Source organism: Mirounga angustirostris, unplaced genomic scaffold (genome assembly GCF_029215605.1).
Source record: "Mirounga angustirostris isolate CCGP_5_RB_7025 unplaced genomic scaffold, mMirAng1.0.hap1 SCAF_7, whole genome shotgun sequence".
NCBI lineage: Eukaryota > Metazoa > Chordata > Mammalia > Carnivora > Phocidae > Mirounga > Mirounga angustirostris.
This window is the reverse complement of record NW_026991715.1, coordinates 32,548,816-32,563,475: the sequence shown is the minus strand read 5'-3', so window position 1 is coordinate 32,563,475 and position 14,660 is coordinate 32,548,816. Positions and strand designations below refer to the sequence as shown.

The 14,660-nt window shown below is 40.3% G+C and overlaps 1 protein-coding gene across 3 annotated transcripts in view; it reads left to right on the top strand.

Moving 5' to 3' along the window:
* ETF1 (eukaryotic translation termination factor 1) overlaps window positions 1-13,459 on the top strand; it is a 31,510-nt gene extending 18,051 nt beyond the window's left edge. Inside the window, exons 3-12 of one of the 3 annotated variants that reach the window (XM_045893252.3) lie at window positions 2,001-2,148; window positions 2,620-2,795; window positions 3,309-3,448; window positions 6,238-6,376; window positions 7,188-7,378; window positions 8,434-8,563; window positions 9,109-9,264; window positions 9,628-9,692; window positions 10,504-10,651; window positions 11,142-13,459. In XM_045893252.3, the coding sequence (XP_045749208.1) occupies window positions 2,144-2,148; window positions 2,620-2,795; window positions 3,309-3,448; window positions 6,238-6,376; window positions 7,188-7,378; window positions 8,434-8,563; window positions 9,109-9,264; window positions 9,628-9,692; window positions 10,504-10,651; window positions 11,142-11,224 (1,233 nt within the window). In that variant the 5' untranslated portion in view covers window positions 2,001-2,143 and the 3' untranslated portion in view covers window positions 11,225-13,459. Of the gene's footprint in view, window positions 1-2,000; window positions 2,172-2,619; window positions 2,796-3,308; window positions 3,449-6,237; window positions 6,377-7,187; window positions 7,379-8,433; window positions 8,564-9,108; window positions 9,265-9,627; window positions 9,693-10,503; window positions 10,652-11,141 lie in introns of all 3 variants that reach the window. The other 2 variants (XM_064595968.1, XM_045893243.3) reach the window with 2 other exon arrangements.
* The last annotated feature ends 1,201 nt before the right edge of the window (window positions 13,460-14,660 follow it).

Genomic DNA, 14,660 nt, shown 5'->3' with positions numbered 1-14,660 from the left:
ACATATGTTTTCATTTCTCTTGAGCATATACCTAGGATGGTATACTATGGATGGATTGGCTGGATCATGTGGTAACTGTTGAACCTTAGATGATTAGCAAATATTTTCTCCCATTCTGTGAGTTGTCTTTTTACTTTCTTGATGGTGTCCTTTGAAGCACAAAAGTTTTTAATTTTGATGAAGTCCATGTGATCTAGATAATCTGTTGTTTTAGGGGCGCCTGGGTGGCTCAGTCGTTAAGCGTCTGCCTTCAGCTCAGGTCATGATCTCAGGGTCCTGGGATCGAGCCCCGCGTCGGGCTCCCTGCTCGGCGGGAAGCCTGCTTCTCCCTCTCCCACTCCCCCTGCTTGTGTTCCCTCTCTCGCTGTCTCGCTGTCAAAAAATAAAATCTTTAAAAAAAAAAAAAATCTGTTTTATTTTAAGGATTTTATTTACTGATTTTGTTAGCACACAAGCGGTTGGGGGCGGGGCGCGGCAGGCAGAGGGAGAAGCAGGCCCCGGCACAGCCTCCACCCCCGCCAAGCAAGGCCAAGCAAGGAGTCTGATGTGGGATTCCATCGCAGGACCCCGGGATCATGACCTGATCCAAAGGCACTTAACCGACTGAGTCACCCAGGCATCCCGATAATCTAATATTTTAAATAGTAAGTTTTCCATCCTGTTTGAGTATTAAGAGTTAATTATATTGGCATTTCCTAAACTGAAGAAGAGAGTCAGATGAGAATAGTATCTTAAGGAATACAACTGACAGGAACCTTTTAACTATTGTATTGTGGCAGAGTACACACAGCGTAAAATTTAACCATCTTAGCCATTTTAAGCATACAATTTAGTAGTGTTAAAAATACTCACATTGTTAGGCAACCAGTCTCCAGAACTCTATCTTGTAAAACTGAAACCGTACTAAACAACAAACACCCTATTCCCCGCCCACCCCCCCAGCAACCACTGTTCTTTCTGTCTCTGTGAATTTGACTACTATAGATACCTCATATAAGTGGAATCGTATTGTATGATTTTTATATCTGGCTTATTTCCCTTAGCATAAATTGTTCAAGGCTCATACATACTGTAGCATGTGTCAGAATTTCCTTTAAGACTGAATAATATCCCACTTTATCCCTATGGCACTTTTTTGTGTTGTTATTCATCCATCAGATGGATAGATGGACTTCTGAGTTCTGTCTTTTGGCTGTTGTGAACGTTGGTACTATAAGCATTAGTGCACAAGTGTCTGTTTGGTTCCCAGCTTTCACTCTTTGGAGGACAGACCCAGAAGTGGAATTGCTAGATCATATGGTGATTCTATGTTTTATTATGGAACAACTGCCATGCTGTTGTCCGTAATGGCTGTATGATTTAACATTACTACCAGCAAGGCGTTGGGTTCTCATATCTCCACATCTTTGCCAACACGTTATTTTGTTTCTTGATAGTAACTATTTTAATGGGTGTGAAGTGGTTTTGTGTTTTGATTTGCATTATCCTAATGATCAGTGATGAGTTACGTTTTGATAATGCAGTTTTGTGTGTGCTCCAGGTAGAACTAGAAATACTGAAATGAGATACTGTTAAGTATCTTTAGATAATGTAGCTAAAAAAGATGATGTTGGCATCAGTATCAAGGTTAAATAGAGGTTGGTGGCTGCTCAAAAGGGTCTTCCCATATGGCAGGGCCTTGGTAGTAGTGCCCTCTATAGTTCACAATTTGGTCCTCGTTTTCAGTTCTGGAAGCTGGAATTTGAGCACCCGAATTGACCAGGTCCTCAGTGTATGCTGTGTGTGTATATATCTTCTCAAAATCAAAAGTGATCAATATGTAAAGTACATTTAGAGATACACCTAGAGTGTGTGTGTGATTTCCTAATTGGGATTATTTGTGTGAATTCCACACTCCTTTCCCATTATCAGATTACTTAGGGTGCTAAATTAATGATTATAAATTTTCATGGTGAGCCTGGAATTGAAAGGGGGTGATAATCAGTTGTTCTTTCACATAGACTTTGTAAAGACTTGTGCATCATCCTGTGACGGCTTCTTCCACTGAAAGAACCACCAGATTCCAGACCTCTGCCGTGGACTCTGTCAAATTCCAGCCTGTCGTCACCCCGCTTATGAAAGCTTCTCAGTTTGCCCTTGAAGAATGAGGTGTTTCCTGAGCATCCCTTAAAGTGCTGTCTTTTTCTTTACATAGCTAAGATTCATTCAAATAATTGAGTACTGGAGCACCTGGGTGGCTCAGTTGGTTAAGTGTCTGACTTCGGCTCAGGTCATGATCTCATGGTCCTGGGATGGAGTCCGGCGTCAGGTTCCCCACTCAGTGGGGCATCTGCTTATCCTTCTCCCCTACTTGTATGTTCTCTCTCTCAAATAAATAAATAAAACCTTTAATTTAAATACAAATACTTGAGTACCTACCGTATTTTGAACACTCTTCCCTACCCGGCATACTTTGATTACACTGGTGTAGTTCCTACCTTCCTGGTCACCTAGGGAGTGATCAGTTTCTATTTTAGGGGAATTTCATTAGCTCACTTTACAATGGTAAGCATGAATTTAAACTCTTCACTCTTCACTTACGTGGTACTTGAACCTCTAATGTTATTCTTTCTTCCACAGCAATGGCACAAGCATGATATCATTGATCATTCCTCCCAAAGACCAGATTTCACGAGTGGCAAAAATGTTAGCAGATGAGTTTGGAACTGCATCTAACATTAAGTCACGAGTAAACCGCCTTTCAGTCCTGGGAGCCATTACGTCTGTACAACAAAGACTCAAACTTTATAACAAAGGTAATCTTGAACATTTTCCTCCTCTACTTTGTCTTGGTTATATTTTCCATTTTGATCCTGCCATGATGCTTTTGGTTACTAATGGTTTTTTTCAGACATCTATTAGCAATGTCCCTTTGGCCTTGGAATTTAACCCTTTTTTTTTAAGTTACTTTTCTTTAAAGTAGTAGTTACTTAAAAACCTAAATCCTCCCTTTTAAAACATCTCAAGAATTTTCAAAATTAGGGAGAGAATTCTGCAGGAGAGATTTACAAATATTTCTGCTTTATTTAAATTAATATTTAAAGGAGCCAGAGACATGGGGCACCTGGCTGGTTCAGTCAGTAGAGCATGTGATTCTTGATCTCCAGGTTGTAAGTTCGAGCCCCATGCTGGATATAGAGATTACTGAAAAGTAAAATCTTGAAAAATAATTCAAAATAAGGAGCAGGGACAGTAGACTGTTGGAATATTTTCTATTAATTGAGGAAAATTAACTGTGGATTTAAGTAGAGAAATTGTGTTTTTTGCAGTACCTCCAAATGGCCTGGTTGTTTACTGTGGTACAATTGTTACAGAAGAAGGAAAAGAAAAGAAAGTCAACATTGACTTTGAACCTTTCAAACCAATTAATACGTCATTGTATTTGTGTGACAACAAATTCCATACAGAGGTAAGAAGTTCAAGCGCAGAATACTGTCATCATTCCAGAAAGAAACTGCATACCCATTAGCAGTTATTACCAATCCTCGCCTCATTCCCATCCCCAAGATCTCTCTGCTCTAGGCTATGACTGATCTATACTGTCTTTCTAGATTCGCTTAGGTTGGGCATTTCATACAGTGGGTGGCTCTTTACTGTTTTCTTTAACTTAGCATCAGTACTTCATCCCTTTTTATTACCAAATGATACTTGGCCGCATTTTATTTTTCTGTTCATCAGTTGATGGGCATTTGTAATGTTTCCACTGTTTGGCTATTAGGAATAATGCTCTGAACACACATGTATGAATTTTTGGGTGACCGTATGTTTTCTTGGGGAGAGGCATGTATATGCTTAGGAATGGAATTTCTGGGCAATGTGGTAACTATTTAACCTTTTGAAGAATTGCCAGACTGTTTTCTAAGTCACTGTACCACAAGGCTGGCTGTTTTCAAAAAATAAAAGACTTCACTTTTTTTTTTTTTTTTAAAGATTTTATTTATTTATTTGAGAGAGAGAATGAGATAGAGAGAGCATGAGAGAGGGGAGGGTCAGAGGGAGAAGCAGACTCCCTGCTGAGCAGGGAGCCCGATGCGGGACTCGATCCCGGGACTCCAGGATCATGACCTGAGCCGAAGGCAGCCGCTTAACCAACTGAGCCACCCAGGCGCCCCAAAAGACTTCACATTTATCATGACACAGTGACATAATCATTCAGCATGTTTGAGGAAAGTGCTAAACTGAGGGGCGCCTGGGTGGCTCAGTCGTTAAGCGTCTGCCTTCGGCTCAGGTCATGATCCGAGAGTCCTGGGATCAGGCCCCGCATTGGGCTCCCTGCTCAGCGGGAAGCCTGCTTCTCCCTCTCCCACTCCTGCTGCTTGTGTTCCCTCTCTCACTAGCTCTCTGTCAAATAAATAAATAAAATCTTAAAAAAAAAAAAAAAAAAGTGCTAAACTGAGTGTTTGGAGAACTGGTTAGAGGTGAGGACATAACTGCCTAACCAGATCTCCATCTCTCTCTATATACCCATGATACTTGGCTGTATTTCTAGCACCCTTAGTTTTCAGCTCACAAATTTTAAAATCTTGAGGACTGTAAGAGCTTTTTTTTCCCCCGTGAAACTTTTGAGTGACAGAGCTGCCATAAGGTAAAATTTAAGGGTGGAGAGGAAGCCTCATTAGAGTGACCTAAATCAGTCAACAGTAGAACAATCAGGAATTCACAGCTGGCTCCTAGTTCAGTCTTTTGCTTTTCATCGACCTAGGGAAAAACCTCTACAGTGGAATTAGAACTGACATTTGTCGACACAGTTTACAATGGATGATTTCTGCTAACTTGACAGGAAGTCCAGTTCCAGTTGGATCTTGGTTTGTTGCATAGATGGTTGAGACTGTTCTCTTTGGCTATCTTGCCAGCCTCCTCTGGCAAAAGCTTCATTGGGACGGTCTTATCCAGTCCCACTTACCTGTATCTAGTTCCATGAAAGCAGATTTTGAGTCTTGTTAATTTAAATGGTACCTGGTACTCGTGTTTTCTAGCTTTAACTTACTTATTAAGCTGGCTTCATTCATATTTCTAAACCTTAAGTCTTCCAAAGTACTATTTAATCTTGCTAGCTTTGTTTATTTTGGCTTTTAATTGATAGGTTGATAACTAGATATGGGTGTGACATATTGCACCACACAATTTATGTCCTGTTTAATAGGATAAATACACATTCTTATGAGGGGTAAGTATTCCCGGATGAGAAGAATTTTTGAAAACCTAAAATCAATCAAACTACTTAACAGATTGTGATGTAATGTGTGTAACATTCATGGCTTAATGCTAATTATCAGACATGGTATGGTTAAAGATTGATTCTTAATGATTAATCTGCTTTCTGGTCAATTCTTAAAGGAAATTTTCTTCCTTAGTCAAAATGGAATGGGTATTTCTTAGCTCCAAAAAAGCCTGGCCCCTAGCAATTAGTCATTTACCAGTGCGCAGACTCCCATCATGGAAACTCACCCATCTATATGGGTTCCCAGGACTGTTTAAATATTTGCTCTTTCAGGAGGCAAAACTATTGGGTTATAATTATATGCTAACCCAGAAGGAGGGGTTTCCTCCACAAAAACCTAAAAAAGCTAAATCATTTAGCTATAATAATACCTTTAAAATAAGATTGAGTTTTATATCCTGATATCATTAAGGAGGCTTAAGACATAGGAGTTAAATGAAACATTTCAAAACTAGATCTTTTTATAGACCTTTTTTCTGGGTTTTTTACTCATGTATTCCTACTCTAGAGTTGATTTACAAGATACTCTTTGCTATAATGAATACTGCCTGTTGAAGCTGGGGTTGTACAGAAAGCTTTTGGAGGTTAGTTTCTTTTTTTTTTTTTCCCCCTTTGAGGTTAGACTTTTAATTTGAATATTATGTTCCATGGATTGTCATCACTCTGAATCAAATCAAGGACTAGAATGGATCTGAACCCTATATCTCTGGTGGCTTTGTATTCATGTGTCCAGGTCAGGTTTGTTGAAAGGCTTCACATCAATATTGTTGGTTTTTTCCTGCATCTGGTTCAAAATTGTACATATGGGTTACATATTTATAGCTGAAGTCTAAATTATTCCATAAAATGGCTTTTCTCTCTAAGTATTCATACCATCTTGGGTGGGGTGAAAGCGCTTATATCTGTCCTTTTGGATTTTGTCTTGACCTTGGAAAAGCTTTGGGATTTATTGTGTGGTACTTACATTTGCTTTCCAGGCTCTAACAGCACTACTTTCAGATGACAGCAAGTTTGGCTTCATTGTAATAGATGGTAGTGGTGCACTTTTTGGCACACTCCAAGGAAACACGAGAGAAGTCCTGCACAAATTCACTGTGGATCTCCCAAAGAAACATGGTAACGCAGGAAGAGACTATGAGCCCATTTTCTTTTGTGTCTAGCAGTAAGAAAATAAATAGTGCACTTGACCTTTGAATAGCATGGAGGTTAGGGGCACCGACTCAGCTGCACATAACTTTTACTGAAAATCTGCATATAACTTTTGACTCCCAAAAAACTTACCTACTAATAACCTGTTGCTGGGAAGCCATTAACATAAACAGTCGATTAACACATTAGTATGTTATATTGTATTTTGTACTGTATTCTTAAAATAAGTTAGAGACAAGAAAATGTTATTAAAATCATATGAAAGAAAATATATTTACAGAACTGTACTTGTATTTATTGAAAAAAATTCATATATAAGTGGACCTACACAATTCAAACCTTTATTATTTAAGGGTCCACTGTAGGGGTGCCTGACTGGCTCATTTGGTGAGCATGCAACTCTTCATCTCTGGGTTGTGAGTTCAAGCCCACTTTGGGAGTAGAGATTACTTTAAAAAAATAAACCTTTTTTTTTCTTCCTTCTTCCTTTAAGAGGGGGGTCAACTGTATAATGGAGGGGAATAAATCCAGAGGATGGGAGAAGCATCATGAAATGACTCATGACTCCTTGGTGCCTGTGGCTCTTCTTTTGATAAAATAATTAGTAGTTACTCTCTAAAAATGCGTGTCAGTTTATGCCAAACATTTGGTTAAGGAAATAGTAATTTTTCTCTTTGTCCTTTTGTTGGGTAAATGCATGATTATTTAGTTTTTAATTAGCAAATTATTTTGTACTTTTTAATGATTGTCCTTTCTCCCCCCACTTTTTGTGTCAAAGGTAGAGGAGGTCAATCAGCCTTGCGTTTTGCTCGTTTAAGAATGGAAAAGCGACATAACTATGTTCGGAAAGTAGCTGAGACTGCTGTACAGCTGTTTATTTCTGGGGACAAAGTGAATGTGGCTGGTCTTGTTTTAGCTGGATCAGCTGACTTTAAAACTGAACTAAGTCAATCTGATATGTTTGATCAGGTAAGTGTGAAGTCGGTGCTCTGTTAAGTTGCTAGGTGGGAATAAGTGGGTCCACTGAGTACTGGGATGTACACATCTTTTTTGGTTTTCAAGTGATATATTTCCTGTTTAAAAACCTAACTTTAAAAAACAAAAAACAACCTAGCTCTGAACTGGCAGAATTCGGAGTGTTTAAGAAGCATTCCCTCAGGGGTGCCTGGGTGGCTGAATTGGTTAAGTGTCTGCCTTCAACTCAGTTCATGATCCCTAAGTTCTTTAAAAAAAAAAAAGAAAGAAAAGAAACATTCCCCCATACTTTGCTGGGTCTTTTTTCTTTTTCAAAACCAACCATTTTAATTTATTTTTTATTTATTTATTTGAGAGAGACCGAGAGAGCACAGGAGAGCAACCAACTGAGGTGCCCCAACCATTTTTATACAGAATCGTTATGGTCCTGTGGCAGCTCCTAGTTTAGCGGATTGCCATAATTGGCCTCCAAATGGAGTGTGATTTCAAAGAAACTAGGGGCTAAAAGTTTTTCTGGTCTTTTCTGATTTATTCCTGGAGGTAAATAAAGCAGTGAAACTGTCAGCAATATGACAGAGCTGATTAGCCTGAAGCATTTAATCCAGAAAGATCTTTTGGTTTATGACATGGGCTCAGACATAAAACTATTCCCGAGGTGCTCTACTGGAGAGGGAGTAGCATTATGGTAGAAGTTTCAGCCAAAAAAGTGGAGTTGTACACTACAAACTTATATGGCTTATATGGCAGGGACTAACAGTCCCCTGTTTCCTTAATAAGAAACTTAGTCTTGTTGGTGATTAATGAGATGGACTCTTACAGGTCTAATTGAATGTGTGATACAATTGGCTGGGGAAGTTTACCCTTGACAGCGTTGCTCACTGAGATCTGCTCATGAATAAATTGGGTTCTTTCCCTGTATTCTTCCCCTTAGACTTCAGTGTTCATAATGCTGAGCTTTGCATGCCATTAAGAAGTAGTGGTCTTGGTAAAGGTGTTTTGAAGTTCTAATGATGCTTTTTCCTTTTTTTTTTAATGTGTGTGTATGTCAGAGGTTGCAATCAAAAGTTTTAAAATTAGTTGATATTTCCTATGGTGGTGAAAATGGATTCAACCAAGCTATTGAGTTATCTACTGAAGTTCTCTCCAACGTGAAATTCATTCAAGAGAAGAAATTAATAGGTATCAGTGAAATGCAGTTTGTTTACTTATTCTGTGAAAAGTTTTTTGTGTATTTGTGTGCACATGATTATATGTATGTAACAAGATGCTGAAAAGGTAAAAGAGGAAGATTTAGCATTTGTATTAAAAACTTCCTCAGTGGAATCATTAATCTTCCTTTAGTCATGAGTTCTAATAAATGTGCTTATATTTCTGTTTTTACCCTTTGGCAATAGGAACCAAACTTCAGTCTCATTTTGCATACTATCCTTTGTAATAGAGTGGTGAATAGAGAGCCCAAATTAGAGATTAATCTGGCCATTATTGGGCTTTGTTTCTGATTTAATGGAGCACACATACTTTTCCAAATGACTGTATTTGGCCCAGCCCTTAACCTCTTGAGGGAATTCTGGAGCCTCAACTAGAATGGTATGGTTTTTCACTGATTTGGGGCACTTAACTCATTTTTGAGTTGATTTTTTTTCTCTTGGATTTTGAGCAAGAAAGTCTGTATCTACCAAGGAAACTTTACTATATGTACTTAACGGACCTGTTCCTAATCACAGGACGATACTTTGATGAAATCAGCCAGGACACGGGCAAGTACTGTTTTGGAGTTGAAGATACACTAAAGGCTTTAGAAATGGGAGCTGTAGAGATTCTAATAGTCTATGAAAATCTGGATATAATGAGATATGTTCTTCATTGCCAAGGCACAGAAGGTATGAGAATTAGAAAACAAAATAAGATTGCTTTTTGTTAGTGACCTCTGTGTTCTGGAAACCTGAGGTGAAGATTTGGGGGAGGTGGCTTCAGTCTGCATAAATTGTTTTGCTTGAACTGATAAGTGTCTGCTTAAGACTGTTAAATTTCCTGAGGACAAGAACTCTATCTTGAATGTCCTTGGCGTTTACGTATGGTAGGAGCAGCGTATTTGGTAGACAGTGCATGCGGACTAATATGTTTATGAAAAGCAGGTTGATAGGAGTTCATAAGCCCTTTGATCTAACCTGACTTACCTTGTGAGACTTATATCTGTTAGTATATGAGAACCAGGTTAACACATTTTTTCCCCAATACTACAGAGGAGAAAATTCTCTATCTAACTCCAGAACAAGAGAAGGATAAGTCTCATTTCACAGACAAAGAGGTATGTGGTTGTTTTCCTGGTTTGCTGATACATGCGAGGAAGCATAAATCCATGTTAGAGCATTGGCAGCATAGAGTGTCTGCCTTGGGAAACCAAATTTCATACTGTTGGCACTTGGGGTGGTGGGGGGTAACAGGAGGTGATCACCTCTTACCTGCTACATACCAGTCTGACTCCAAGGAAGGAGGCCATGCCATGGTTACGGTGGTTCATTATTTTTAGTAGTCAAGCATTCTCATTCTTGAAATAGTAGAGAAGATTTGACTGACTAGTGCCTCTTCTGCACTGTGAATCTGTGCTTTCTTCACTTACTTGATCAGCTGTTACACTGAAACACCTTCTGCAGGTTTAGTTTAAATGCATCACTGCAGCTTCAAGTGTCCCCTGCCCAGCACAGATCCCTTAAGGGTAGTAGCTTCCTCAAATTGGGAGTTGAAGGACTTTGTTTTTTTACAAGGCTACTCCTAAAGCTGTTCTGGTGTGTCTCTTCTGGGTTGTTAAATGAGTGCTGCCTGGAGACACTTTACAACAGCCGGACTTTAGAAACAGCAACAGGACCAGAAGTTGAAAAACTTCTAAGTGTTTGTTGACATTTCATCACTGAACCAGAGCCTGAGGAGGAATGTTACTTGAAATAGAACTTCTGTGCTGTTAGAATTATGTCACTAGAAACCATAATTCATATAGAAAGTTGTACACCCACTTAATGAAAGGAAGAATGAGAATGACAACGGATGGGGAGGATAGGGTTGCTAAGTCTTGATATATCCTGATCCCATTTTTTTCTGTATCTTCATGGCCACCCTTGTAGACAGGACAAGAACATGAGCTGATTGAGAGCATGCCCCTGCTGGAATGGTTTGCTAACAACTATAAAAAATTTGGAGCTACGTTGGAAATTGTCACAGATAAGTCACAAGAAGGGTCCCAGTTTGTGAAAGGATTTGGTGGAATTGGAGGTGAGTAGCAAGTAAGGAAAATAAACTTAACGCCAGGGTCTCAAGCCAAAGCTTTTCCTGGCTATCCCAAAGTCAAGTTACTTCAGGCAAAGGTGTGCATATCCTCCACCAAGGCAGGAGGTTGAGGCAACACATGGTTGCAGCTTCCTTGGTTGGGACCATTTTTAAAGATTTGTTTATCTGAGAGAGAGGAGAGTGTGTGTACATGGTGGGGAGGGGCAGAAGGAAATGGAAAGACAAACCCAGGCAGACTCTGTGCTGAGCGCAGAGCCTGACACAGGGCTCAATCCACCACCTGGAGATCACAACCTGACCCGAGCCAAAACCAAGAGTCGGATGCCCATCCGACTGTTCTACCCAGGCACCCCATGGTTAGGACCATTTTTTCTTACCATCTCTTTGTTTTCTATAATTCTACAAATTCCTTATTGAAGTGAACCTTCCCCATCCCACAAACACAGGTGATTTACTCTTTGATTTGCTTCCCCAGGTATCTTGCGGTACCGAGTAGATTTCCAGGGAATGGAATACCAAGGAGGAGATGATGAATTTTTTGACCTTGATGACTACTAGGTAGTCGACATGGGTCCGGCAAAACGTGCCTCACCCTCCAGCATCCAACCCAAGGAGCATACCCATGGTGGAATCCAAACAGATCCCTGCCTTACAATTGGAACATTTCCAGAACTTAATCCATGAGCATTGGATATTGAAAAGAAAACCGAAACAAAACCAGACCCAACCCTACACTTTGGTTTGTCATGGTGTCAGCGCAGCAGCATACAACTAAGTTCCTAAAATGCCACTTTGGACTAATTTAAAAAAGAATCCCAGTTTTTACTTTTACTCGATGGTGAAATTGGTTGCTCTTGTATTTTATGAAAAAAAAAAAAATGATTTTTTTAACCTTCATACATAGAATCAAAAATACTTTAACTGCTGTAAACCTTCAAAAGTTAATAGAAATGAGATCATACTGGTTTGTTTCTTATTTTGATTGGAGAAAAATTAAATTGCTGCATTTCGCAGTGACCCATTTACATGGCATTCTCAGCTTAGACTGCATAAGAAGAAATACAGGCGGTGAAATGTTGGAACCATTTCTCTCTCGGTCTCTGTTTAATGTTGAAAGGGTGAGCTAATAGGAGGCAATTTCAACTTCACTCCCTCACACTACTCCTCCCCCTCCAGCCTGTCAGTTTCAAGGATGCAAACTGCATTGCAAAGTCAAACTGACATGAAGCATTTGGGCCAACTGCACAGTTTCCTTCCATCTGTTTTGCAGGCGCATTTGTGCCCGGGGTTTGGGAACCCTTAGCATCACTTGCATTGACAGGGGTCCCCATAATCTTAGCCTACTAGAAACCAGTTTGGGATGGATATGATGGGGCTTCTGTGCTATTGCTGGGATTGGGAGAAATAAAACATGCAATTTAAGTGGACACAAAGAAATTTAAGGAATATTTTATTTTGCTTGGGTCTGTCCTTGGTAAAAGGGAGGTGGTCGTGTTTTCCTTATGTTGGATGGCATGAGATTATGTGAATGTTTTGATTTTTTTAAAAATGAACTGCAAGGTTTTTCACAGGAACGACTGACATGTATGACTGTGCATGTAATTATAAACCCCTGACCTCCTGGTGGGGTTGGAGCATCTGTTTCAAATATGGGACTTACAAGCACCTCTCATATGAGAAATTATGGGAGGGGGGTAGGGAGGGCAGGGGTGGGAAGGGATGGGACACAGCTTCTGGCACCAAGGACTTAACTATGGTGGATCCAAAAGTGGGCCTGAAAACCTGAAGCTTATGCTTCACAGCTGGGCTCTAAGTGGGACTTGACCCTAGCTGACATGCAAGGTCATGGTGTGCCCGAGGTGGTGACAGTGAATAAAGTGTATAGGATGTGCCCAGTGGTAGCAATGAAAAAAAGTATACCAAATGGACTTTGAAGGACCAAAGGTTTTAAAAGTCAATTGGTATTATTCCCACACTGACAGGGTAGTGGGGTGCATTTGGTTTTCAAATTGGGTACTTTTAACACTTTAGTGCCTGACTGCTGTTCTTCACTGACTTGACTCAGTCACTCGTAGCTTTATTGGTCTGAACCAGCTCCTTGTTCCCAGGTTGCAGACCTGCCTATCGTTCCAATAATCCTGTTTCACTTGAATGAAGGGAGTATGTCTTAACTGTAAAGCTTCTGGTTCTCACACTGTACTCTAAGGTCCAACTGACTGTCTTTCAATGTATAACCTGATGTCTCAACCCCCAGTGAGAAGAGTCAATTCTTTGGTATTCACCAACGTGGGAGGCTTCACCGGAACAGGCTTTTGCTTTGGGCTCTGCTGTTTGTTTGCAGAACACCCAAGAGCGAGCAAACATGCTCTCTTCACAGCAGTACCTTAGGGTTTTGCCATTGTAAATGGGTCTAATGTGATATGACAAGACCAGAGCAATTGGATGTAAATTTACATTTTTGAATATGCTTGTTGTTTCACATGATACATTTAGGGTATGCAGCTCCTTTTGTAGTTTTTATTTTTACTATTTAAGTTTGGAAATGATGCCAAATTTTTGTATTTCTTTAATCAATGTGTTCTCTTTGGTGATATATATTGCATTATATATTGATGTGTGTATCAATATATACTGATATGTATTACACTTACACATACAAACACGTAAATAAGAGGGGGTGAAAACCGTAGCCTTTGCGTTCTCTATAGCCTCTACAGAGAGATCCTAAGCAGCGAAATCTTGGTGTTGTGATGTACAGAAATGGAGAAGAGTATTAAACCATATTTAAGAATACACTTTGTGTGCTTGAGATTCTTTAGGATTGTTCCCTGGCGAGGTCTGAACCACGGAGAGAGTGTGAGTGAGCTCTCCAAGGCGTGTGTTAAATTTAGTAATTAGCTCATAACTTTTCAAGCCTTAGATTTTAGTTGTCTTTGTTACATTTGCCTATGGAAAGATACATGCAAAAGATGCCTGAGGTCATGATCCCAAAATCAACATCAGAAGGAGGTTCACGTTGCTGGGGCGAGACTAATTTGTAGCTTCCCCGATTCCACATGTGCACCAAAGGGAAACCTGCCCCTTCTTTAAAAAGCTGTTTCGAGTATGTTATCCCATGTAACTCAAGATTTCATGGAGGTAGAGGGTGTGCCCATTTTAGATGAAACAGGCCAGAGGAGATGAAGCAGCAGCTCTGCAGTGGTGAAACCAGGTTTTACCCCAGGCCTAATTCCACAGTTGATCCTTTTTCTACATCTGGTTACCTTTGGGTGGTCCAGATGGAAGAGCAGAAGCTAAGCCTCCTTGTTCTCTCATACCTGGTATACTGGGTAGGAGAGTAATAACCTCATCCAAGAGCAAGCCTTTCAGGTTGGGTCAAGAGAAGAGAATTTCGTTTGCAAATTTTCATTTGCTTTTCTCAAAGATTGAAGTACTTAGAGTTCCTATTTGGTGTTTTCGGGAGCCTAGTTAAAAAACCAAGGTGTGATGCATGATTTCCTTTCTCCCTATTTAAGGAAATCTATCTCACAAAATTGACCAGTAATGCTGCCAGATTTAGATAGCCTTGATGAAACCCAGTCACCCTCTGGGAAGGGGCAGACTTGCCTGTGCATGGTGGAGGTATATAATTTTCCTCCTAATGGCATCCCTACGTGCTGTTTGAAGTCAAAAGTTGGAAGGCCACACACTAGTGCTGGGTATGTGGGCTGTTGTGTTTGCCTGTCTGGGCCTGCAGCGCTTGCCATCTTTTGTTCTCTGGCTTCGGTTCTCATGCCGTGACGCTCCCAGACCGGCACACTGGATTCAGGCTGAGTGCCAAGGTGGAATTTAAGCCTCATGCCAGCTTCTCCCTTGTTGCCAATTTGAGTGAGTGCCTGCTGGGACTCCACCTGCCAAGTCCCACCCTGATAGGACTCTGCCTCCAGGGACATAGGAAATGACCAGCCAAGGGGTTTAGAAGCATTGGATGCCAAAGTTGCTGAGGACATAGCTG